The 25562-nt window shown below is 42.2% G+C and overlaps 2 protein-coding genes across 2 annotated transcripts in view; both read left to right on the forward strand.

Moving 5' to 3' along the window:
* The window catches only part of LOC129655738 (UDP-glucuronosyltransferase 1-6-like), a 145844-nt gene that overhangs the window by 91424 nt on the left and 28858 nt on the right, over positions 1–25562 (forward strand). The window lies entirely within an intron of this gene.
* On the forward strand, positions 1385–21698 carry LOC129655847 (uncharacterized). The gene is given in 6 exon segments (XM_055586671.1): positions 1385–2248; positions 9769–10225; positions 10228–10627; positions 15574–15696; positions 17650–17743; positions 21678–21698. Coding segments are annotated over 6 exon segments (1959 nt in total).

The raw sequence follows: 25562 nt of genomic DNA on the forward strand, positions 1-25562 counted from the left end.
GCTGGGAAAGATTGAGGGCAGGAGGAGAAGGTGATGACAGAGAATGAGATGATTGGATGGCATCACCAACTCAATGGACATGGGTTTGGGTGGATTCCGAGAGTTGGTGATGGACAGGGAGGCCTGGCATGCTGTGGTTCATGGGGTCGCAAAGAGTTGGACGCGACTGAACTGATCTGAACTGATGTATGCATAAGAGGGTGCTCAGTGAGAGAGATCACTGGGCAGCACAGAGAGCCTGCTCCTATCATCCCCAGGGTGGACAGGACATGGAGATGTCGTGTCCTGCTGAGCACATGTGGGCATCAGTCTCTGTAGCAGGGCTACATCATGGGCCCGAGACACAATCTGTTGCACAGGCCCCACCTGAGAAGGCTCCCACAAATTCAGGAGCCCCTCAGTTCTGAAGAATCTGTCCTTATCAGGACTTAGGTTTGTAAATGACCTTGGAGAAAAATCTGAACACAGAGTATATGGTGTACTAGGGGTCCAGATTCATGTACACCCCCAGTTCCTAAATAGAGTAGTGGAAGATTAACATCATCAGTATCATAAGAGAAATTCAGAGAGCCTTCTCTGAGGCCAGGAGAGTGCTTGCTCCTGTCCTAGGGTGAGCTGACATTGGGGGCTGGCCCTCTCTGACCCCAGTGTGTCATTGCTAAGGGTTATCTTGCCCACTGATACTTTAGATTACAGTAGCTCTTATTCCATGGAATAGCTACAAAATTGTCCAACAGCCATTCTACTGCAGGTGTTTCTATATTTGACATCTGCTCCAATCAAAAGACTCTCCCCCGAACATTGCAGTAGGTGTCCCAGGGTGGACCAGGAGAAAAATTGACAGCCAGTGTCCCCTCCCTACTGAGAGAAAGCTGTCTTAGAAATATCATGTATTTCCCTGGATGTGCTCCAAATTCACCAATGAATTGGGGTAAAAGAGTTTAAAGAGTTCTCAGATAAGGTCAAAATCAGCAGAGGATCTGGGTGGGGGCTGGGGCGCAGGTAATCGCTTAGAGTTCAGTCCAGCCCAACAGAAGTTGATTAGAAGAGAGGTCGGAGGTGACCAAGGGATTCTGCTGACACAGCCTTGCTCTGGGTCTTGGATGAAGAGCGAGCGAGTGAACTAGAATGCTCCCCAGAGCAAGTAGCAGAGTCATAGGAGTTTTTCCAAGATAAGGGGAAGGGATCTTTCCCACAAGGTGTAACCAGAAGTGATGAAAAAAAGGCATAGACTTACCTTATAATGATTAATGTATAGAGGGCACACCGCCTTCCAATGACATGCCATTTTGCTTAAGTGACTTGATGATAAAATAAAGATAAGGGAACAAATATAGGCAGCACAGCCCCACCAGAGAATCAGTACCTTCTGGTTTGTGCGGAGATGGCCCTGGGACTGCAGCTTCGGCGGCAGGTGCTGGCTGGACTCCTGCTCTGTCTGTGCGTCGGGCGATGGGCCAAGGCTGGGAAGGTGCTGGTGGTCCCCATGGAGGGCAGCCACTGGCTCAGCATGCGGGAGGCCGTGCGGGAGCTCCACGCCAGAGGTCACCAAGCAGTGGTCGTTGCTCCAGAGGTCAATGTGCGCGTCAAGGCAGAGGACTTTTTCATCAAGAAAACTTATGCCATTCCGTACACCCAGGATGATTTTAATTACTTCCTGATGGGCAGTTTTAATATGTTTTTTGAAAGAGTGAATTTTTTAACGCTGTTTTGGAAAACTATTGAAGCTACCAAAAATGCATCTGTGGCATTTGCAAGGTCTTGTGAGGCACTGTTGTATAACAAGGACCTGATCAGAGACCTGAATGCCAGTTCCTTTGATGTGGTTTTAACGGACCCTGTTTACCCCTGCGGGGCAGTGCTGGCTAAGTACCTGTCCATTCCTACTGTGTTTTTCTTGCGTTTCCTTCCCTGTGACTTAGATGTTGAGGGCACAGCATGCCCAAACCCTTTCTCTTATGTTCCTAAGTTGTTAACAAGGAATTCAGACCACATGACATTCTTCCAGAGGGTCAAGAACATGCTCTATCCTCTGACCCTGAAGTACCTTTGCCATTTTTCTTTCACTCCTTATGCACGTATGGCCTCTGAGCTTCTTCAGAGAGAGGTGTCGCTGGGGGAGATTTTTGGCTCTGCATCTGTGTGGCTGTTCAGAGGAGACTTTGTGATGGACTACCCACGGCCAATCATGCCCAACATGGTGTTCATTGGAGGCATCAACTGTGGCAACAGGCAACAGTTATCTCAGGTCTGTACTGCTGTTTTTATTCAATCAATGTTCCAAGTGGAACACATTATTTTTAATGAAAAAATTAAGAAAAATTTTTATGCCTTGCCATACATCTTGTGGGATTCTAGTTCACCCGCCAGGGATTGAACTCAAGCCCTTGGCAGTGAGCGCTTGGAATCCAAACCACTGGACCACCAGAGAATTCCCTAGTGAAATATATATATATATATATATATATATATATATTTAAAAAGCTTACTTCCAGGTTCTTTCTTATCTACTGATCTTTCTAAAGATTTCTAACTTTCAATCTCCTTCTAGCAATTTTTGGTGAGATAAGTTGTTAAAGTACATCCAGTAGTGTAGTAAAAGTTTGTAATAGTCTTTGAGAGGAATGAGAGACAGAGGTAATGGCAATAATAGGTTGGTTAGAAATGGTGTTACTCAACCATGATTTGTAAAGGTACTGTTATAACTGTGTGACATTTTATCCAGATGAGTAGAAGCAGAGAACTTGAGCTGTGAATCCATCCATCAGGGATTTTTCACTGAGGTGTTCAACTGAAGGATGAGATAACTGGCCACCTGCATTTACTGACCTGATAATCCTTAGTGGTTTTGTCTTGGAAGAGACTGAGGTGTGATCACAGGAGACCTGACACCCAAAGGAGACAGAAGTTTCAGAGAGGTCAGATAAACTAAGTGGAAGTGAGACAGTGCTGGATAGAGAATTTGGGCTCTCTGTGATCACAGAAAGGAATAATAGACCCAGCTTTTCAGAGATGGAGCTGCGCTGACCAGAAGTCTTCTGACTAGGTGTTGGTGTCTGGAGAAAACTGTGGTGTCATACAGTGTTGGACTGCATGTCATGTAGATCTTCAGTTGGGACGCTGGGGTCCTCAAGGCTAGTGGTGGGGGCTGGAGAGGAGGTAAAGCTGAGCCAAAGAGCACAGTGGCGGAGGCGACAGTGATGCTGAGAACTGAGTGTCAAAGAGGAAGCATTCTGACCACATCACCAAACTTGCCCCAGCCCAGTCCGCCCTACCCCAAGTTTCCATTATGGGAATCATTGCTTTCCCCAGAGTTTCAGAGTCTTCTTATGTTAACCCTGAATATTTGGGTTTAATTGAAATAAGACTCTTGGGGGCAGTTGTTTCTTAATCCACCGAGTTAATCATGATTTTGCCCATCTATGTCACATGCAGTGAATTTATATTAACTTTCACAACTTTTGGTCTCTTAATGTTTTTGTTTTTGTTTTCATTTTTTGTTGAATCTTTTTATACTAATTGAACTCCATTACAATAATTAGACTGTTGCTATTTTCCATTTCTTCCTGGTTCAGCTTTGGGAGATTGTGCATTTCTAGGAATCTGTCCATGTCTGCTACTTGTTCATGTTTTGGTTTGTTGTTGTTCACAATAAGATCTTATGATCCTTTACATTTTTGTGGTGTTGGTTGTGCCTTCTCTGTTTCATTTCTGATTTGATTTACTTTGACCGTCTCTCTTTTTCTCCTGATAAATCTGGATGAAGGTTCAGAAAATTGAGGTGTATCAATTTTCTTTATTTTTTCAAAGAAAGAGTTCTTCATTTCACTTAGCTTTTATATTTCAGCTCTTATTTGTATTTTTTTCTGTATGCTGTCTTGGATTTCATATATTCTTTTATTTACTTTTGGTATAAGGTTAGGTTATTTATTTGAGATTTCTCTTATTTCTGGATGTACACTTGTATTGCTATAAACCTCCTTCTTAGAACTGCTTTTGTTGTTTCCCACAGATTTTGGATTATTGAGTTTTCAATTTCATTTGTTTCCAAGTATTTTTAATTTCCTTTGTTATTTCTTCAGTGACCCATTGGTTGGTTGTTGTACATGGGTTATTTTTAATTTCCTTTGTTATTTCTTAAGTGACCCATTGATTGGTTGTTGTACATGGGTTATTTTTAATTTCTTTGTTAGTGACCCATTGATTGGTTGTTGTACATGGGTTATTTTTAATTTCCTTTGTTATTTCTTAAGTGACCCATTGATTGGTTGTTGTAGATGGGTTATTTTTAATTTCTTTGTTAGTGACCCATTGATTGGTTGTTGTACATGGGTTATTTTTAACTTCCTTCGTTATTTCTTCAGTGACCCATTGGTTGGTTGTTGTACATGGGTTATTTTTAATTTCCTTTGTTATTTCTTAAGTGACCCATTGATTGGTTGTTGTAGATGGGTTATTTTTAATTTCTTTGTTAGTGACCCATTGATTGGTTGTTGTAGATGGGTTATTTTTAATTTCCTTTGTTATTTCTTCAGTGACCCATTGGTCGGTTGTTGTACATTGGTTACCCTCCATGTGTTTGTGTTTTTCCAGTTTTTTCTTTGTAGTTGAGTTTTGGTTTCATAACGTCATGATTGGAAAAGGTGCTTGACGTGATCTCAGTCTTCTTAAATCTGCTGAGACTTGTTTTGTGGCCTTACATGTGATCTATCCCAGGGGACGTTCCACATTCCCTTGAAAAGAATGTGTTTACTGCTGCTTTTGGATGGAATGGTCTATGTATGTCGATTAAATCTAAGTGTTCTAATGTGTTGTTTAAGGCCAGTGTTCCCTTATTGATTTTCTATCTGAATGACGTGTCTATTAATGTATGTGGAATTTTAAAGTACACTAATATGGTTGTTTGCTGTCAACTTCTCTTTTTATGTCTGTTAGTGCTTGCTTTTTGTATTCAGGTGCTCCTATGTTGTGGCTGTATCTGTCTCTCTCTACATCTAATGGTGACTCTCTGGTTACTGGGTCCCGGAGTGTCTTGCTCTAAGGCCTGGGGGCTGGACCTGGCGTCAGCATGCTGGAGGGTGGACTGTGGCCCAGAGCTCCCTGGGCTGGTGCTAGTGCGCGAGTAGGTGATTCCACACCCTGGGCCCCCGGAGGACAGGGCCAGGTCCTGGGGCTTCTGGTGCATGAGTCCATGTCCCAGGTAGCTGGGGTCTCAGCAAGTCTTAAGACAGTCATCCCGTTAGTGAACCAGTTTGTGTCTCCACTCAACTGTCTCCTATACTTGAGGCAACATAGTACTGGTGTTGACAGGCTGATGGGTGGGGCTGGGTCCTAAGGCTAATATGGCATAAGTGAAGTCGCTCAGTCATATCTGACTCTCCTGAAAGTAAAAGTAAGCCCCACTGGCCTTCCAAGCCCAGTATTCTGGGAGCTCTTCTTCCTGGTTCTGGACCCCAAGCTGGGAGGCTCAGTGTGGGCTCATAGGCTTTACTCCTTAGGGAGAGCCTCAGAAATTATAATTATCCTCTATATGTGGATCATCTGCCCAGGTGTATTGGTCTTGATTATACTGTGCCTCCTCGACTTGGAGAGCCAAGGAACTATAGGATATAGAGGCTCCACTTTCAAAGGGTGCTCACAAAACCTCACACACTCTAAGACCCAGGGAATAAACAATATTCTGAAAGGAGCCTGGATCAGACCCACCTGCTGATTTAGAAGAGCATCCCAGAGAGGCAGAAGGCAAATAGAGATCATCCTGGTGATATAGATACTGACAGTAGCCTTTTTGGGGAGCTACATTTTACCCCAAAACACTGCACTGGCAAGTGCCACTTTTGAATCGTATCTATGGCGTATTAGGGTTTCCCTGGTGGCTCAGGTGGTAAAGCGTCTGCCCACAATGCGGGAGACCCAGGTTCCATTCCTGGGTCGGGAAGATCCCCTGGAGAAGGAAATGGCAATCCACTCCAGCACTCTTGCCTGGAAAATCCCATAGATGGAGGAGCCTGGCAGGCTACAGTCCATGGGGTTGCAAAGAGTCAGACACAAGTGAAGTGACTTAGCGCGTGCACACACACACACACACACACACACACACACACAGATGTTTCATAGATAAGTCCAAAGATGTACATTTTTCAATTTTTTTATTAAAGAAAGCTCAATGTGCCCAATTCTGAAAATGATGTCTTAAAATATATCTTCATTTAACTGAATTTTGCTCAATTTGCTTTTGGAATTTTTAATAGTTTTTACTTTAAACATATAGCTGCTAGGTTGTTGCACACAGGTTTATGCCTGCTGTGTTTTCCTCATAAAATTTGCTTTTTAACAATGTTAAATTGTGATAAAATACTTCTAACATAAGATTTGCCATGTTAACCATTTTCAAGTGTATGGTTTAGTAGTGTTAATTGCAGTCATATTGTTGTACAACCAGTTTCCAGAACTCTTCATCTTGAAAAGCTGGAACTGTATACCCCTTAAACAACATCTCTGCAGTTTCCCACACTCCATAGTCCATAGTAACCACCATTTTACTTCCTGTCTCTATAAATTTGACTTCTCTAGGTACCTCATATTAGTGGAGTCATACAATATTTTCATTTTTGACACTGACATATTTCCGTTAGTATCTTGTCATCTAGGTTCAATCATGTTGTCAGAATTTCCTTCCTTTTTAAGGCCAAATAATATTCCATTATATAGCTAGACCAAACTTGTCATCTGTTTATCTGCCAATGAAATGGGTTGCTTTCCCTTCTATAGCTGTGCATAATGCTGCTATGAATATGGATGTACAAATACCTTTTTGAGACTTTTTTCAATGTTTTTTTTCTGTGTATACCTAGAAGTGGAATGGATGGATCACCTGGTATTTCTGTTCTTAATTTTTTGAGGAGCTGCCATACTATGTCCACAGTGGCTACACCCTTTACATTCCCATCATCATTACACAGATGGGATGAACATTACATTGTACATTACACATTGTATGTTACACTTGTACATTACATTGATGTACAAGTGCTACACCATTTACATTCCCATCACCATAACATTCCCAGTACATGAGGGTTCTAATTTTTCCACATTTTCTTCAGGACCTGTTTTCTGTTTTTTTTTTTTTAAATGATCAGTTTCCTAATAGTGTAAGGTGATATCTGATTTCCCTAGTGATTAATGATATTGAGCATCTTTTCATTGCTCATTAGTCATTTGCACATATTCTCTCAAGAAATGTCTAAGTCCTTTGTCCATTTTTGAATCAAGTCTTTTTGTTGTTGTTGAGTTATAGGAGTTCTCTATATATTCTGGATATATTAATCCCTTATCAGATATATGATTTGTAAATATTTTCTTCCATTCTATGGTTTGTCTTTGTACTCTGTTGATAATATCTTTTAATACATGCACTTAAAAATTTTCAAAGTCCAATGTGTTGTTTTTTTATGAGCTATGCTTTGTTGTAATTTTCAAGAAATCTTCACCAAATACAAGATAGTGAAATGTTGTCATATGTCTTTGTCTAAGAGTGTTATAGTGTTTGGTCTTACATTTATGTTTTTGATCCATTTTGAGTTCAACTTTTATATATTATTTGTAAATGTCCAAATTCACTGTTTACATTCAGGCATCTAGTTTTCCAAGCACCATTTGTTGAAAAGGCCTTCTCTATTGAATATTCTTTGCAATTTTCCAAAAATAACTTACCATATATATGAAATCTATCTCTTTTAACTTGAAAAATTTATCCAAACATTGGCTGACACATATGTTTGGTAGTATTGGTCTGATAGGAACTGCTCCTATCAGAAGCCTCACATGCTTCTAGGTGGATTGAAAAAAATTTTTTTGTAATATTACAAACCCCAGTGACATTGTACTTGGTCTGTCACTACATGTGTAGCTTAGCATGGGGCAAAATCAAGAGTGTTAGAGAGTTAAATCTTCCCATGCATGATGTTGCATGCCTCTACATTTATTTTATCCTAGTCTAGATATATATCTCTAACTATAGCAGAAAAAACACCACCATTTCCAATCCCCTAAGTGAACTGTGTTTCCTTACTTAGCTTATGGTATCTGTGTTAGGGCTTTCCTTGTGGCTGAGCTGGTAAAGAATCCACCTGCAATGCAGGAGACCTGGGTTCGATCCCTGGGTTGGGAAGATCCCCTGGAGAAGGGAAAGGCTACCCACTCCAGTATTCGGACCTAAAGAATTCCATGGATTGTATAGTCCATGGGGTCGCAAAGAGTTGGACACAACTGAGCGACTTTCACTTTCCTTTCCTCTAGGTTCAGCAATGTTGTCAAAATTTCCTTCTTTTAAAAGACTGCATAGTATTCCATTTTACAGATAGAGCACATTTGGCTTATCTATTCATCTGCCAATGAACATGGGTTACTTATACCTTCTGCTGTTGTGAATAATGTTGCTATGAACCTGGATATACAAATACCTCTTGAGACCATGCTTTCAATTCTTTTGGGTATATACCCAGAAGAGGAATGGCTGGATCATTTGGTATTTCTATTATTTATTTTTTGAGGGGTTGGATATATTTTCAACAGTGGCTGCACCATTTTACATTCCCACCAACAGTACGCCAGGGTTCCAGTTTCTCCACATCCTCTTCAAGACTTGTTTTCTGGGTGTTGGCTTTTTTTTTTATGATAGTCATCCTAATGGTGTGAGGTGACTTTTCATTGTAGTTTAAAAATTTTTTATTTTTAATTGGAGGATAATTGCTTTACAATATTGGGTGGTTTCTGCCATACCTCCACAGGAATCAGCCATTTATTGCTCATTTGTGACCAAATCTTTGGGACTCCACGGACAACAGCACACCAGGCTTCCCTGTTCTTCACCATATGCTGGAGTGTGCTCAAATTCATGTCCATTGAGTCAGTGATGCCACCCAACCATCTCATCCTCTGTCATCCCCTTCTCCTCCTGCCCTCAAACTTTTCCAGCATCAGGGTCTTTTCCAATGAGTTGGCTCTTCAAGTGGACAAAGTATTGGAGCTTCAGCTTCAGCTTCAGCATCAGTCTTTCCAATGAATATTCAGAACTGATTTCCTCTAGGATTGACTGGTTTGATCTACTTGTAGTACAAGAAACCCTCACGAGCCTTCTCCAACACCACTGTTGAAAAGTATCAATTCTCTGGTGCTCAGCCTCCTTTATGGTCCAACTCATCCATATATGACTACTGGAAAAACCATAGCTTTGACTAGATGGACCTTTGTCGACAAATTAATGTCTCTACTTTTTAATATGCTGTCTAGGTTTGTCATAACTTTTCTTCCAAGGAGCAAACGTCATTAATTTCTTGGCTGCAGTCACCATCTGCAGTGATTTTGGAACACAAGAAAACAGGGCATAGGTGACTCCTCAGCATTCAGTCCAGCCCCAGGGAATGCGGTAAGCAGAGAGGTAGGAGGTGACCAAGGGAATGGACAGGCACAGTCTTGCTTCGAGTCTTGGATGAGCAAGAGAGTGAACTAGAATGTTCTCCAGAGACAGCAGCAGAGTCAGAGGAGATTTTCCAAGGTAAGGGGGTGTGATCTTTCCCTGGGTAAAATCAGAGGTGATGAAACACAGGCATAGTCTTATCCTGTAATGATTAATGTTTGGAGGGCATGCTGACTTCCAATGACATGCCATTTTGCTTAAGTGATTTGATGATACAATAAGATAAGGGAACAAATATAGGCAGCACAGCCTGACCAGAGACTCAGTAGCTTCTGGTTTGTGCGGAGGTGGCCCTGGGACTGCAGCTTCGGTGGCAGGTGCTGGCTGGACTCCTGCTCTGTCTGTGCGTTGGGCGATGGGCTGAGGCTGGGAAGGTGCTGGTGGTCCCCATGGAGGACAGCCACTGGCTCAGCATGTGGGAGGCCGTGCGGGAGCTCCACGCCAGAGGTCACCAGGCAGTGGTTGTTGCTCCGGAGGTCAATGTGCGCGTCAAGGCAGAGGACTTTTTCACCACAAAAACGTACGCCGTTCCCTACACACAGGACAAATATGATTCCTTCCTGAAGACTCATGTATGTCTACTTTTTTAAAAAGTACACTTTGTAACAATGTTTCCAGAAACTATAGCATCTTTGAAAAATGTGTCTTTGCTCTTTGCAAGGTCTTGTGAGGCACTGTTGTATAACGAGGACTTGATCAGAGACCTGAATGCCAGTTCCTTTGATATGGTTTTAACGGACCCTATTTTGGGGCGGTGATGGCTAAATACCTGTCCATTCCTGCTGTGTTTTTTTTGCATTCTGTTCCCTGTGACGTAGATGCTGAGGGCACAGCGTGCCCAAACCCTTTCTCATATGTTCCTCGGTTATTCACAATGAATCCAGACCACATGACATTCTTCCAAAGGGTCAAGAACTTGCTCTACCCTCTGGCCCTGAAGTACATTTGCCAGGTTGCTTTCACTCCTTATGCACGTATGGCCTCTGAGCTTTTTCAGAGAGAGGTGTCGCTGGGGGAGATTCTTGCCTCTGGATCCGTGTGGCTGTTCAGAGGAGACTTTGTGATGGACTACCCACGGCCGGTCATGCCCAACATGGTGTTCACTGGGGGCATCAACTGTGCCAACAGGAAACCTCAGGTTCTCAGGTGTGTACTGCTGCTTTTGCTCAATCAGTGCTCCCAGTGGAGCACAATCTTTTCATAAAAAAATTTAAAAAACTTTTTCACCACACTGCAACCCCAGGCCCTTGCAGCGAAATGGTGGGTCCTAATCACTAGACTGACAGAGAATTCCCAAGTGGAACATATTTTTTAAAAGTAACCTACTTGCATGTGCTCACTTATCTACTGATCTTTCTAAAGATTTCCACCTCCCATTCTCCTTCCAACACTCTTTGGTGAGACACATTGTTAAAGTGCTCCAGGAGGGTAGTGTAGGTTTGTGATGATCTTTGACAGGATTGAGAGGCAGGGTTGAGGGTCCATATTCGGTCTGAGAAAGAACTGTGTGGGTCAACCATGACTGCCTATTTGTAAAGGCACTGTTGGGATGGTTGTGCAGTTTTCTCAATCTAGTAGGAGCCAAGAGCTTGAGCTGTGAATCCATCCATCATGGGTTTTGCTTGAGGGTGTTCAATAGGAAAAGGAAAGAACTGGCAAACTGCATTTGTTGTCCTGATAGTTTATTGTGGTTTTGTCTTGGAAAGGTCTTAGGTGTGGTCACTGGAAATCTAAACACTGAAAGGAAGCAGAAGTTTCAGAGAGGTTGAATAAATTAAGTGGAAGTGAGACAATACTGGAGACAGAAGTTGGGCTCTCTCTCATCAGATAAAGAAATAATTGAGTCCAACTTTTCAGAGACGGACCTGTGCTGACCAGAAATCTTCTCACCAGGAGTTGGGGTCTGGAGGGGTGGCGGGGAGGTACATAGTTAGATGCATGCCAGACGGGTCATCAACTTGGGACACTGAGATCGTAAAAGGCTAGTGGTGGGAGCTGGAGAGGAGGAAAAACTGAGCCTATGAACACAGTGGCAGAGGGCACAATAATGAAGAAAACTGAGTTTCAGAGAGGAAGGGTTTGACCTCATCACCACACGTACCCCAGCCCAGTCATCACACCCCACATTTCCATGGTGAGAACTACTATGTTCCTCGTCATTTCAAAGTCTTCTTATATTAATCCTGAATTGTTGCTGTTGTTCCATTGCTAAGTTACCCCATGGACTTCAGCACAGCAGGCTTCCCCATCCTTCACTATCTCATGGAGTTTGCTCAAATCATGTTCATTGACTTGGTGATGCCATACAACCATCTCATCTTCTGTCGTCCCCTTCCCCTCCTGCCTTCAATCTTGCCCAGCATCAGTGTCTTTTCCGATGAGTCAGGTGTTCACCTCAGGTGGCTAAAGTATTGGAGCTTCAGCTTCAGCTCAGTTCTTCCATTGAATATTCAGGATTGATTTTCTTTAGGATTGATTGCTTTGATCTCCATGCAGTCCAAAGGACTCTCAAGAGTCTTCTCCAGCACAATCAATTCTTCGGTGCTTAGTCTTCTTTATGCTCCAGCACTCACATCCGTACATGACCCCTGGAAAAATTATAGCTTGACTCTGTTGAATTTTGTTGGCAAAGTAATGTCTCTGCTTTTTAATACTCTGTTTAGGTTTGTCATAGCTTTTCTTCCAGGGAACATGTGCCTTTTATTTTTGAAGCTTTAGCCAACATCCACAATGATTTTGGAATGCAAGAAAATAACATGTCACTGTTTCCAATTTTTCCCTATCTATTTGCCATGAAGTAATGGGACTGGATGCCATGGTCTTAGTTTTATGAATGTTGAGTTTTAAGCCAGCTTTTTCATTGTCCTCTTTAACTCTCATCAAGAGGCTCTTTAGTATTCTTTGTTTTCTGCCATTAGAGTGGTATCATCTGCATATCTGAGGTTGTTGATATTGCTCCTGGAAATCTTGATTCTAGGTTGTGATTCATCCAGCCTTTGCATTTTGCATGATGTATTTTCATCTAAGTTAAATAAGCAGGATGACATTATACTGCCTTGATGTACTCCTTTCCCAATTTGAAACAGGTCTGTTGTTCCATGTCCAGTTCTAACTGTTGCTTCTTGAGATGCATACAGGTTTCTTGGGAGGCAGGAAACGTGGTTTAGTATTCCCATCTCTTTTAGAATTTTTCAGTTTGTTGTGATCCAGTCAAAGGCTTTCACCTAGTCAATGAAGCAGAAATAGATGTTTTTCTGGAATTCCCTTGCTTTCTCTATGATCGAACAGATGTTGGCAATTGGGTCTCTTATTCTAACTTTTCTAAATTCAGCTTGCACATCTGGAGTTTTTGGTTCACATAGTGTTGAAGCCTCAGTTCAGTTCAGTCACTCAGTTGTGTCCAACTCTTTGCAACCCCATGAACCGCAGCAAGACAGGCCTCCCTGTCCATCACCAACTCCCGGGGTTCACCCAAACTCATGTCCATTAAGTTGGTGATGCCATCCAACCATCTCATCCTCTGTTGTCCCCTTCTCCTGCCTTCAATCCTTCCCAGCATCAGGGTCTTTTCAAATGAGTCAGCTCTTAGCATCAGGTGGCCAGAGTATTGGAGTTTCAGCTTCAACATCAATCCTTCCAATGAATACCCAGGACTGATCTCCTTTAGGATGGACTGGTTGGATCTCCTTGCATTCCAAGGGACTCTCAAGAGTCTTCTCCAACACCACAGTTGAGAAGCATCAATTCTTCAGTGCTCAGCTTTCTTTATAGTCCAACTCTCACATCCATACATGACTGCCAGAAAAACCATAGCCTTGACTAGATGGGCCTTTGTTGGCAAAGTAATGTCTCTGCTTTGTAATATGCTGTCTAGGTTGGTCGTAACTTTTCTTCTAAGGAGTAAGCGTCTTTTTATTTAATGGCTGCAGTCACCATCTGCAGTGATTTTGGAGCTCCAAAAAAATAAAGTCTGTCACTGTTTCCACTGTTTCTCCATCTATTTGCCATGAAGTGATGGGACTGGATACCATGATCTTTGTTTTCTGAATGTTGAGTTAAAGTCAACTTTTTCACTCTCCTCTTTCACTTTCATCAAGAGTGTCTTTAGTTCTTCTTCACTTTCTGCCATAAGGGTGGTGTCATCTGCATATCTGAGGTTATTGATATTTCTCCGGGCAATTGATTCCAGCTTGTGCTTCTTCCAGCCCAGCATTTCTCATGATGTACTCTGCATATAAGTTAAATAATCAGGATGACAATATACAGCCTTGATGTACTCCTTTTCCTATTTGGAACCAGTCTGTTGTTCCATGTCCACTTCTAACTGTTGCTTCTTGAGCTACACAGATTTCTCAGGAGGCAGGTCAGGTGGTCTGGTATTCCCATCTCTTTCAGAATTTTCCACAGTTTATTGTGATCCACACAGTCAAAGGCTTTGGCATAGTCAATAAAGCAGAAATAGATGTTTTTCTGGAATTCTCTTGCTTTTCTGATGATCCAGCAGATGTTGGAAATTTGATCTCTGGTTCCTCTGCCTTTTCTAAAACCAGGTTGAACATTTGGAAGTTCATGGTTCATGTATTGTTGAAGCCTAGCTTGAAGAATTTTGAACATTACTTTGCTAGCATGTGAAGTAAGCCCAATTGTCCAGTAGTTGGAACATTCTTTGGTATTGCCATTCTTTGAGATGAGAATGAAAACTGTCCTTTTCTAGTCCTGTGGCCACTGCTGAGTTTTCCAAATATGCTGGGGTATTGAGTACAGCACTTTAATAGCCTCAATTTTAGGATTTTAAACAGATCAGCTGGGATTGTTTCACCTCCACTGGCTTTTTTTTGTAATAATGCTTCCTAAGGCCGTCTTGACTTCACACTCTGTGATGTCTGGCTTTGGTGAATGACCACACCTTCGTTGTTATCCAGGTCATTAAGACCTTTTTTGTACAGTTTATGTAGACTCCTTTGTCTGTGGAATTTTCCAGGCAAGAATACTATTGTGGGTTACCATTTCCTATTCTAGGGGATCTTCCTACATCCAACCTAGGGATTGAATCCACATGTCTTGTGTCTCCGGCATTTGTAGGAGGATTCTTTACCACTTTGCCACGTGGGAAGCCCTGAACATAAACTACAAGATGTAATAAAGATCCAGAATAATGTGCACTTAAGTCCCTACACAGAGCAGTGGAAGCCTAGTGGGGTCCGCATCAGAAGAGGATTCAGAGAGCCTTCACGGAGGCATGGGGCCGTCCTTGCTGTCCAAAGTGCAGCAGGCCCTGGAGCCTGGCGTCCTCTGAACCCCACTGTCATTACAAACAGCTGCCTTGCCCACTGATGATTTAGATAACAGGAAGTTCTACTCCATGAGGCAGATAAAGAATTCTCAAGCAGCCCTTCTGCTGTTGTCCTCAAGGATCCTTCCAGATGTTTCCATATCGGGCAGCTGCTCCAACAGACTCTCTCTGGGGAGTGCATGAGATGTCCAGTTTGGAACCAGAACAAATCAGAGAGCCACCATCCCCTCCCTGCTGAGATAAGGCTGTTCTTGGGATGTTAAATGTTTCCCTGGATGTGCTCCGTATTCACCCATGATGGGGGGAAAGAGTTTAAAGAGTTCTCAGATAAGATCACATGCAGCAGAGGTTCTGGGTGGGGACTGGGGCAGAGGTGACTCCTCAGCGTTCAGTCCAGCCCCAGAGAACAGGGTTAGCAGAGAGGTAGGAGGTGACCAAGGGAATAGGGCAGACACAGTCTTGCTTTGGAAATTGGATGAAGAACAAGAGAGTGAACTAGAATGCTCCCCATTGGGAGCAGCAGGTCAGAAGAGTTTTTCCAAGATAAGGTGGGTAACTTTTCCCTGGGTGAAATCAGAGGTGATGAAACCCAGGCATGGACTTATCCTCTAATGATTAATGTAAGGAGGGCATGCTGTCTTCCAATGACATGCCATTTTGCCTAAGTGACTTGGTGATAAGGCAAAGGCAACAAATACAGATGGCACAGACCGGACAGTCTGGCTTGTGCAGGGATGGCCCTGGGACTGCAGCTTTGGCAGCAGGTGCTGGCTGGACTCCTGCTCTGTCTGTGCGTCAGGCGATGGACCGAGGCGGGGAAGGTGCTGGTGGTCCCCATGGAGGGCAGCCACTGGCTCAGCATGCGGGAGGCCGTGCGGGAGCTCCACGCCAGGGGTCACCGGCAGTGGTCCTGTCTCTGGAGGTCAATGTGCACATCAAAGCAGAGGACTTTTTCATCACGAAAAGCTACATCATTCTGTATACCCAGAATTGCCGGGGTCCAGCCCTGGCTGATCCAGGGTATTCGAAGGAGAGATGACATAGGCGGCCTATTTATTTAAATATTTATCAAAGATATAAAGAGTAATAGAATGAGGATAGCTCAGTAGGAAAATTCAGTGGAGAAAAGAGGCTGAGTAGCTTGGTTTACGCGGGAGACCAATAAAACTTCAAGACAAGAAGTTTGCACCACTTACGTAGGCCGCAGGCGTCCTTCCGTTCTCCTGAAGAAGAGGAGACGCTGAGGCCTCCCCGGTCGGATCTTAGAAGCCCAGGCATAATTAGTAAGCATGGCAGGTTCCACGCTCCAGACGGAGACTCAGCCAGAATTTGAGAGAGAGAGCGACATGGGGAGACCAAGTTTCGGTGAACAAGGCCTGCACTTTATTTTCCAAAGTAGTTTTTATACCTTAAGTTATGCATAGAGGATAATGGGGGAAGGGGTGGAGTCAAGCAAGGACAGCAGTTCCTGGTTCCAATCTAAGCCAGGCTTTCAAACTTATCATATGTAAAAGTTCAGGTGATTTACATCATCTTCTTGCCAGGAGGCCTGTTAAAATTTTATGAAACTTATTTTTCTCTAAAGGTGATTATTCCAAAGTCAGGCACCAGCCTCCAAAAAAGCATTGGACAAAGCTGCATTCCTATAGGGCAAAGGTGAGGTGGGCTAAATCAAGAAAATAATTAACTCAAGGGTCCAAGGTTACAAACATTGAGGCTACTACTTACATTTCTATACACCCATTATATCAATCAATACACTGCCAAGGACACAGTAGGTAAGGAGTATGGAGACTTAGCAGCAAACATTGGCCCAATAAGTGAAAAACCCTTCACCAATACAATTTCTAATCAATCTTTTAACTACTCAAAGGAATCTGTGTTTAGACAGTTTAGAACATCTCCTGCCTCTCACAGTTGGGAGGCTCTGAACAATCACATGTGGCTGGAAAAACCTATTCAGGCAGGCTAGAGGATTTCCAAAGGAGTTTGTAGGTTGAAACACTGTCACACCCAGGAATTAACTGGAGCTGTAAGCTAACTCTTTTTTCAGAGAGAGGTAGTGGGGGACAGCCCCTGGTAAAGTCAGAGGTGTAGGTGAAAGCACAAAGCAGAAAGTAGGCAGACCCTGGTTTTGGGGGTAGATGCTCGAGAATTTCCAGGGGGACCCCTGAGGCTCGATCCCGCCTTTGCGTATGCCGAGCCTCCTTCCTCATGACCTTTGCCATGGGCGGAGTGCCTCACGCTGGCTCCCAGCAGTGATAGAATTCTAGTTGAGCTATTCCAGATCCTGAAAGATGATGCTGTGGAAAGTGCTGCACTCAATATGCAATATGCACTCAACATGCAATATGCCAGCGTCTGGCACAGAATGAATTTGATTTCCTCATGTAGGGCCATTTTATTCTGAGTTTTGAAAGAGTACATTTTGTAACGATGATGTTGCAAACTATGGCAGCTTTGAAAATGTGTCTTAGCTCTTTCAAAGGTCTTGTAAAGGGCTTCTGTGTAACAAGGACCTGAATGCCAGTTCCTTTGATGGATGGTCCTTAAATGGACCCTATTTATGCCTGTGGGGCAGTGCTGGCTAAGTACCTGTCCATTCCTGACGTGTATTTTTTTGCGTCTGTTCTCTGCGACTTAGATGCTGAGGGCACAGTGTGCCCAAACCCTTTCTCATGTGTTCCTAGGATATTAACAACGAATCCAGACCTCATGACATTCTTCCAAAGAGTCAAGAACATGCTGTACCCTCTGGGCTTGAAGTACATTTGCCTGGTTGCTTTCACTCGTTATGCATGTATGGCTCTGAGCTTCTTCAGAGAGAGGTGTCACTGGTGGAGATTCTTGCCTCTGGATCCGTGTGGCTGTTCAGAGGAGACTTTGTGATGGACTACCTGTGGCCGATCATGCCCAACATGGTGTTCATGGGGGGCATCAACTGTGCCAACCTGAAGCCATTTTCTCTGGTGTGTATTGCTGCTTTAAGTAATGTGTGTGATAAGTTTCCTCTTTGGTGTTCAACACTGAGTGACCCTAAGGACTGTGGCCCCCACCAGGCTCTGTGGGATTCTCCAGGCAAGAATATTGGAGTGGGTTGCCATGATCGCCTCCAGGTGATCTTCCCGCCCCAGGGATGGAATCTGCATCTGTTCGGTCTCCTGCATTGTCAGGCGGGTTCTTTACCACTCATGCTACCTGGAACACATTAAAAAAAAAAAAAAGCTTAATTCCAGGTGCTTCATGATGTACTGGTCTTTCTGATGATTTCCACCTCTCCTTCTCCTCCTCACCGTCTGTGGTGAGATGCATTGTTAACGTGCCTCCAGGAGAGCAGTAAAGGCTTCCAATGATCTCTGAGAGGAGTGGGAGGCAGGTTTGAGGGTGTGTGATAGGATCGACAGGCAGTGGTGTGATTCCACCGTGATTGCCCCTTAGTAAAGGTATTGGTGTAACTGTTGTGCAGTTTTCTCCAGTAGAGTAGGAGCAGAAACTTGAGCTGTGAATTTATCCTTCAGGGGATTTTGCCTGAGGGTATTTAATATATGTGTAAGCAAAGTGAAGTCTGGTTGCTTGTGGCTCAAAAGACAATAAAGAAGCAAGACTGGTGGATGTGAAAGTTTGCTTGGATGAATGTTCCCGGGATGGGGATGCAGAGATGCGAGTCCTGTCCAAACACTTATTCCCTCCTTGGACAACCCAGGGCAAGCGCTTTTATTGACAGAGGGAAGGGGCCTCTGTGTAGAAACAGCACAGGCAGCTCTGACAGTCATCTTGAAATTGGTCGTCAGTGGTCTGACCACCATCATGTTGATTGTTTTGTGCTCAGTAGCTCAGTTGTGGCCAACTCTTTGTGACCCCATTGATGGTGGCCTGCCAGGCTCTTCTTTCCATGGAATTTTCCAGGCAAGAATACTGGAGTGGGTGGCCGTTTCCTTCTCTAGGTTTAATTGCTTTGAGTACAGTTAATCTTTGGTCCCAGGGCCGGTTTGTTCCCATTTCCTTGAGGCCAGTTCTCAGAATGGTGGCAGCTTCTATGTCATGGCTACATCTGGTCACCATGGAGTTAACTTCTTCCACGTCATGGGGGTTTCAGTGTCTATGACAGCTCATGGGATATGGCTCAGAGTATTATCTACGGCCCCTGAGGAGGAACTAAAGGTCCTTGACTTTGCTTACTGACTATTTAGCTTTGTTGGACTGTTTTCCTTTGTTTTTGCATTTTCTCACTTCATTGACTAGAGTCATTCTTGGGCTAAAGGTTTTCCACAGACAGAAGGCATGAGGACATGGCTAGTAAGGACCTTGGGGTCTGGCACCATCAAAACCAAAAAAAAATTGGCAGATTGCATCTGTTGACCTGATAGTTCTTAGTGGTTTTGTTGGAAGAGATTGAGGTGTGGTTACAGGAGAATTAAATGCCAAATGGAAGGAGAAGTTTCAGAGAGGTTGAATAAATTAAGTGGAAGTGGGACAATAGTGGAGAGAAAAGTCTGGGTCTCTGTGATTGGAGAAAGAAATAATTTGGTCCAACTTTTCAGAGATGAAGCTGTGCCTGCCATAAGTCTCTGAGCAGGAGTTGGGAGTAAAATGTGGGGATGTACATAGCTGAATGGCATGTTAGATAGGTGTTTAAGGTGGGACATAATCAAAGATTAGTGATGTGGCCTGGAGAGCAGGGAAAACTGAGCAGTGATGTTGAGAAGTGGGTCTCAAAGAGGAAGTTTTTGACCACATCACCACACCTACCCCAGCCCCGGTCACTGCACCCCAAGTTTCCATGATGGAAACGACCACTTTCCTCATGGTTTCAGAGTCTTCCTATGTTAACCCTGAATATTTGGGTTTAATTGAAATAGGACTCACAGGGGCAGGGTTTGTTTTTTAATCTACTTAGTTAGCCCTCTTTTTTTTGCCCACTTATATGACATATACTGAGTTTATATTAACTTCCATGACTTTGGATCTCTTATAGTTTTTGTATTCTTACTTTTATATCCCTTTACATTACTGTATTTATTATGGCAAAGGACTCTATCTTCACATTTCATTTTTGCTCACACCACAATCTATTCTACTTCGTTTTCTTCCTGTATGCAATGCATTTGTCCAATTATAAAATATGTATGTATCTACTAGATTTGTAAAAGGTGGAAAGTACGGAAGCATTTAAAAAGCATTTGCCACTCCGTTCTTTTTAGTTTTTCTGTGTGAATATGTTCTCTAGAGGTAACTGCATTGGTTCAAATCCTCACTCCCAGTTTTCTGGCTGAATTACCTTGGCCGTGTGACCTAACTATTCTGACTTTATACTGTCATTGTAAGCACACAAATAGTATCTATTATCATTATTATAACGTGCCCAGCAGGACATGGTGTATCATCTGAAGGCATTTGGATATGTTTGTGCCAATTTATTTGGTACGTGAAAAATCATGTACACTGAAATTTTCAAATGTTACCATGGTAAACACACTATTAACCAGTTTTGTTCCACTAAACTGTTTTTTACTTTGAGATTTGTCACTTATTTATTTAGTGTGGTTTACACTTAGAGGCTTACCTTTGGAGGTGGGCTTCCCTGGTAGCTCAGATGGTAAAGAATCCGCCTGCAATGCAGGAGACCCTGGTTTGATTTCTGGATCTGAAATGTCCCCTGGAGAAGAGAATGGCTGCCTGCTCCAATATTCTTGCCTGGAGAATCCCGTGGATTGGGGAGCCTGGTGGGCTACAGTCCATGGGGTTACAAAGAATCGGACATGACTGAACGACTTTCACTTTACCCTTAGAGGTGATGTCTTTGAATGTTAATGGACAATTTTTTCAAAATATGAAATATTAAAAATCTAAATCTTTTGCATTTTCATTTCTTCTCCTTCTTAAGATTTATGACACATTGAATTATTTTACTGGTCTTCTCAAAGAAATAGCTTTTGGTTTTGCTTGTTCTTTTTACTATTTTTGTTTTCTATTTCATTAATTGCCACTTATTTTTTATTGATGATGTCATCCTTGCTTAGTTAATTTTATAGCTGTTTTTCTGCTTTCCTTAGGTAAGCATTAATTTTATTTTGTTTTCCTAATAATAAAGAATTGATGGTCATAAATAAAGCATTTCTTAGATCCCTTAGATTTTGAAATAAATTGTTCTCATATTCTTTCTATTTTTTAACTTAAACTTTTGTTTTTGATTTCCTCTTTGAGTCAGTGACTATCTGCTTTTGAAAAATAATTTTATTAGTTGTTTGTTTATTTTTGGCTGCGCTGAACATCTGCTGCTGCTCAGGTTTTTCTCTAGTTGCCGCAAGCAGGGTCTACTCTTTGTTGCAATGTTCAGGCTTCTCATTGCGGTGGCTTCTCTTGTTGGGGAGCACAGACTCTAGGGCGTGCTGGCTTCAGTAGTTGTGGAACGTGGGTTCATTAGTTGTGGGTCCCAGGCTGTAGAGCACAGGCTCAATAGGTGTGGCCCTCGGGCTCCGTTGCTCTGAGGCATGTGGGATCTTCCCAGATCAGCGATGGAACCTGGGTCTCCTGCAACTGCAGGTGGATTCTTAACCACTGAGCCACCAGCGGAGCCCTGCCGTTTGTTGTTGCTGGTGTTAACAAGGTTGCTTCTTAGTTCCCATGTGGTTAAGATTTATTGTGGTTACCTTTCTCCTATTTTTTCTATTTATTTTGGATTGTAATCAGAGAACGTTTCTTGTGAAGTCACTGCTGCTGATGCTGCTAAGTCACTTGAGTCGTGTCCAACTCTGTGCGACCCCATAGACGGCCTCCTACCAGGCTCCTCCGTCCATGGGATTTTCCAGGCAAGAGTACTGGAGTGGGCTGCCATTGCCTTCTCCGTGTGAAGTCACTGCTATAAAAAATGTCTTAATAAGTCTTCTTTCTGGTCTATTACAGAATTACCCAATAGAAGTATAATGCATACCACATGTATAACTGAAAGCTTTTTAGTTGGCATATTTAGAAAAGCAAAAAGAAGGTTACATTAATTTTAATAGTATATTTTATTAAATCAGATATATATATATATATATATATAATATTGTCCTTTAAAGATATACACAGTGTAAAAATTTTTAAGGTGTTCGTTTGCTATCATTTCTTTCAGTTTTTCTGAGATATAATTGACAGGCAGCCCTGAATAAGCTTAAAGTGGATGGCAGAGTAATTTGACTTTTCTAGATCATGAGGTGATTGCTATAACAAGTTTAGTGATCACTCATCATCTTATATAGATACAAAATTAAAGGAGCAGAAAAAATTTTTTACCTTGTGATGAGAATTATTAGAATATACTCTCTTAATGATGTTCATATGTAACATACAACAGTGTTAATTATATCTATCATGTTGTACATTACACCCCTGTCCTTATTTCTCTCATAATTGAAGCTTGTCCCCTTAACTGCCTTCATCCAACTCCCCTTTGCCCCTGCTCTCTGCCTCTGGTAGCCACAAATTTGATTTCCATTTCTATGCATTTGTTGATTTTTGAAATATAATTGACCACAGTGCTATGTTAGTTCTGTTAGACAACATAGTGATTCAGTACTTCCATACCCGTCAAAAGAATCACCATGATAAACCCAGTTATGATATTCACAGTAGAAAGGTATTACATAACTTTTTGACTCTATTTCATGCACTCTTATTTCATACCTGTGACATTTATTTTGCAACTGGAAGTTTGGATCTTTTAAAAAACTTTTTAATTTGAGGATAATTGCTTTACAAAATTGTGTTGGTTTCTGCCATACATCAACATGAATCAGCCATAGGTATATGTATGACTCCTCTCTTTTGAACCCCTCCCCATCTCCCACGCCACCCCCACCCCTCTAGGTTGTCACCCCTCTAGGTTGCGCCTGATTTGAGCTCCCTGCATCATACAGCAAATTTCCACTGGCTATGTATTTCACATATGGTAATTTATATGTTTCCCTGCTACTCTGTCAATTCATGCACCCTCTCCTTCCCTCACTGTGTCCACAAGTCTGTTCTCTATGTCTGTGTCTCCATTACTGCTCTGCAGATAGGTTCATTAGTACCAGCTTTCTAGATGCCATATACATGCATTGAAAGAAAGTGTCAGTCAGTCATGTCTCACTCTTTGTGACCCCATGGACTGTAGCTCACCAGGTTCCTTTGTCCGTGGAATTCTCTGGGCAAGAATACTGGAGCAGGTTACCATGTCCTTCTCCAATATATGCACTAATACATATTTGTTTTTCTCTTTCTGACTTCTTCACTCTGTATAAAAGGCTCTGGGTTCATCTACCTCATTAGAGCTGACTCAAATGTGTCCTTTTCTATGGCTGTGTAATATTCCATTGTGCATATACCACAAGGCAGTTTGCATTTTCACCCCCCTTACCCTTCTGTCTCGTTTCCCCTTCCCACCCCCTCTGTCAGCTGCCTCTTTGCTCTCTGTATCTATGAGTCCCTTTGTTTTGTCATGGTCGTTCATTTGCTTTGTCTTTTTTCCCACATGTAAGTGAAATCATACAGCATTTGTCTTTCTCCTACTTCACTAAGCATAATACCCTCTAGGTGCATCCATGTTGTTGCAAGTGACAAGATTTCTTTCTTTCTTATGGCTAATATTCAATAGCCAATATGTCTTGGCTATTGCAAACAGCAATACAACAAACATGGGGGTGTATATAGCTTTTCTAATTAGTGCTTTCCATTTCTCTGTATGAATACCCAGGCGTAGAATTTCTGGATCATATGGTAGTCCTATTTTTACCTTTTGGAGAATCTTCGTAGTGTTTTCCGTAGTGGCTCTCCCAATTTACATTGACACCAACATTGCCCTAGAGTTCCCTTTTTCTACATTCCTGCCAGCACTTGTTATTTATTGTCTTTTTGATAATAGTCATTTTGACAGGTGTGAGGCAATAGTTCTTTATGATTTGGTCTGTATTTCTCTGATGATTAGTGATGTTAAGCATGTTTTTATGTGCCTGTTGGCCTTCTGTATGTCTTCTCTGGAAAAATGTGTGTTTGAGTCTTCTGCCCATTTTTAATCATATTTTGTTGTTGTTGACTTGTATGAATTCTTTGTGTACTTTGGATATTAGCCTAGTATTAGATATATCATTTGCAAATATCTTCTTCCATTCGGTAAGTGGCCTTTCCCTTTTGCTTGTAATTTTCTTTGCTGATCAAAAGATTTTAGTTTGATAAAGTCCATTTGTTTATTTTACTTTTATTTCTCTTGTTTGAGGAGTCATATCCTCCCAAAATATGTATTACTAATATCGAAGTTAAAGAGCATACTGCCTATGTTTTCTACTAGAAGTTTTATGGTTTTAGGTCTTACATTTAAGTATTTTGAATTTATTTTTGCTCATGCATGAGAGATTAATCCAGTTTGATTCTTTTGCATGTAGCTGTCAAATTTTCCCAACACATTTATTCAAGAGAATGTCTTTCCCCACTGTATTGTCTTATGTGCTTTGTCGTGGATTAATTGCCTGCATAAGTGTGGAGTTATTTCTCCTCTATATTCTGTTCCATTGACTCTGTGTCTGTTTTAGCATCAGTACCATACTATTTTGATCACTTTAGCTTTGTAGTACAGTTTGAAACCAGGAAGCGTGATGCCTCTAGTTCTGTTCCTTTTTTTAACTAGAAGCATAATTAATTTGCAATCTTGTGTTAGTCTCTGTTGTACAGTAAAGTGATTCAGATATATATTCTTTTTCAGATTCTTTTCCATTATAGATTATTACAAGGTATTGAATAACTTCCCTGTGATATACAGTAGGAACTTGCTATTTATCTATTTTATATATAGAGATGGATATCTGTTATCTGAACATAAGCTATAAGATGTAATGAAGGCCCAGGTTAATGTACACTTCAGTCCCTAAACAGTGTAGTGGAAAACTGGCACCTTCAGCATCAGAAGAGGAGTTCAGAGAGCCTGTTCTGAAGCCAGGGGAAGCCCTCCTATCCCAGGGTGACCAGACCTTGGGGGCCGGCACCATTTGAACCCTGCTGTGTCATTACTAAGGTCTGCTTGCCCACTGATGCTTTGTTGTTGTTCTTCTTCAGTCGCCAAGTATTGTCCAACTCTTTGTGAGCCCATGAACTGCAGCATGGCAGGCTTCTTTGTCCTTCACTTTCTTCTGGAGTTTGCGCAAACTCATGTCCATTGAGTCAGTGATATCTTCCAACCATCTCATCCTTTGTCACCTTCTTCTCCTCTTCCCCTCTATCCTTCCCAGAATCAGGGTCTTTTCCAATGAGTTGGCTGTTCACATCAGCTGGCCAAAGTCTTGGAGTTTCAACTTCAGCATCAGTCCTTCCAATGAATATTCAGGGTTGATTTCCTTTAGGATGGACTGGTTTGATCTCTTTGCAGTCCAAGGGACTCTCAAGAGTCTTCTCCAGCACCACAGTTAGAAAGCATCAACTCTTTGGTGCTCAGCCTTCTTTATGGTCCACTCTCACATCTGAACATGACTACTGAAAAAACCAATGCTTTAGGTAACAGCAACATGTATTCCATATGACAGATAAAGAATTCTTAACCAATCCTTCTGCTGTCTCCATCAAAGATCTTTTCAGTTGTTTCCATATCTGATGGCTGCTCCAATGACTGTCTCCCGAACAGTACAAGAGGTGTCCAGTGTGGAACAGGAACAAACCAGAGAGCCACCATCCCCTTTTGGCTGAGAGAAAGCTGTCTTAGCAATGTTATATGTTTCCCTGGATGTGTTCTGTGTTCACCCATGAATGGGCAGGGAAAGAGATTCAAGAGTTCTCAAATAA

Source organism: Bubalus kerabau, chromosome 6 (assembly GCF_029407905.1).
Source record: "Bubalus kerabau isolate K-KA32 ecotype Philippines breed swamp buffalo chromosome 6, PCC_UOA_SB_1v2, whole genome shotgun sequence".
Lineage (NCBI taxonomy): Eukaryota > Metazoa > Chordata > Mammalia > Artiodactyla > Bovidae > Bubalus > Bubalus kerabau.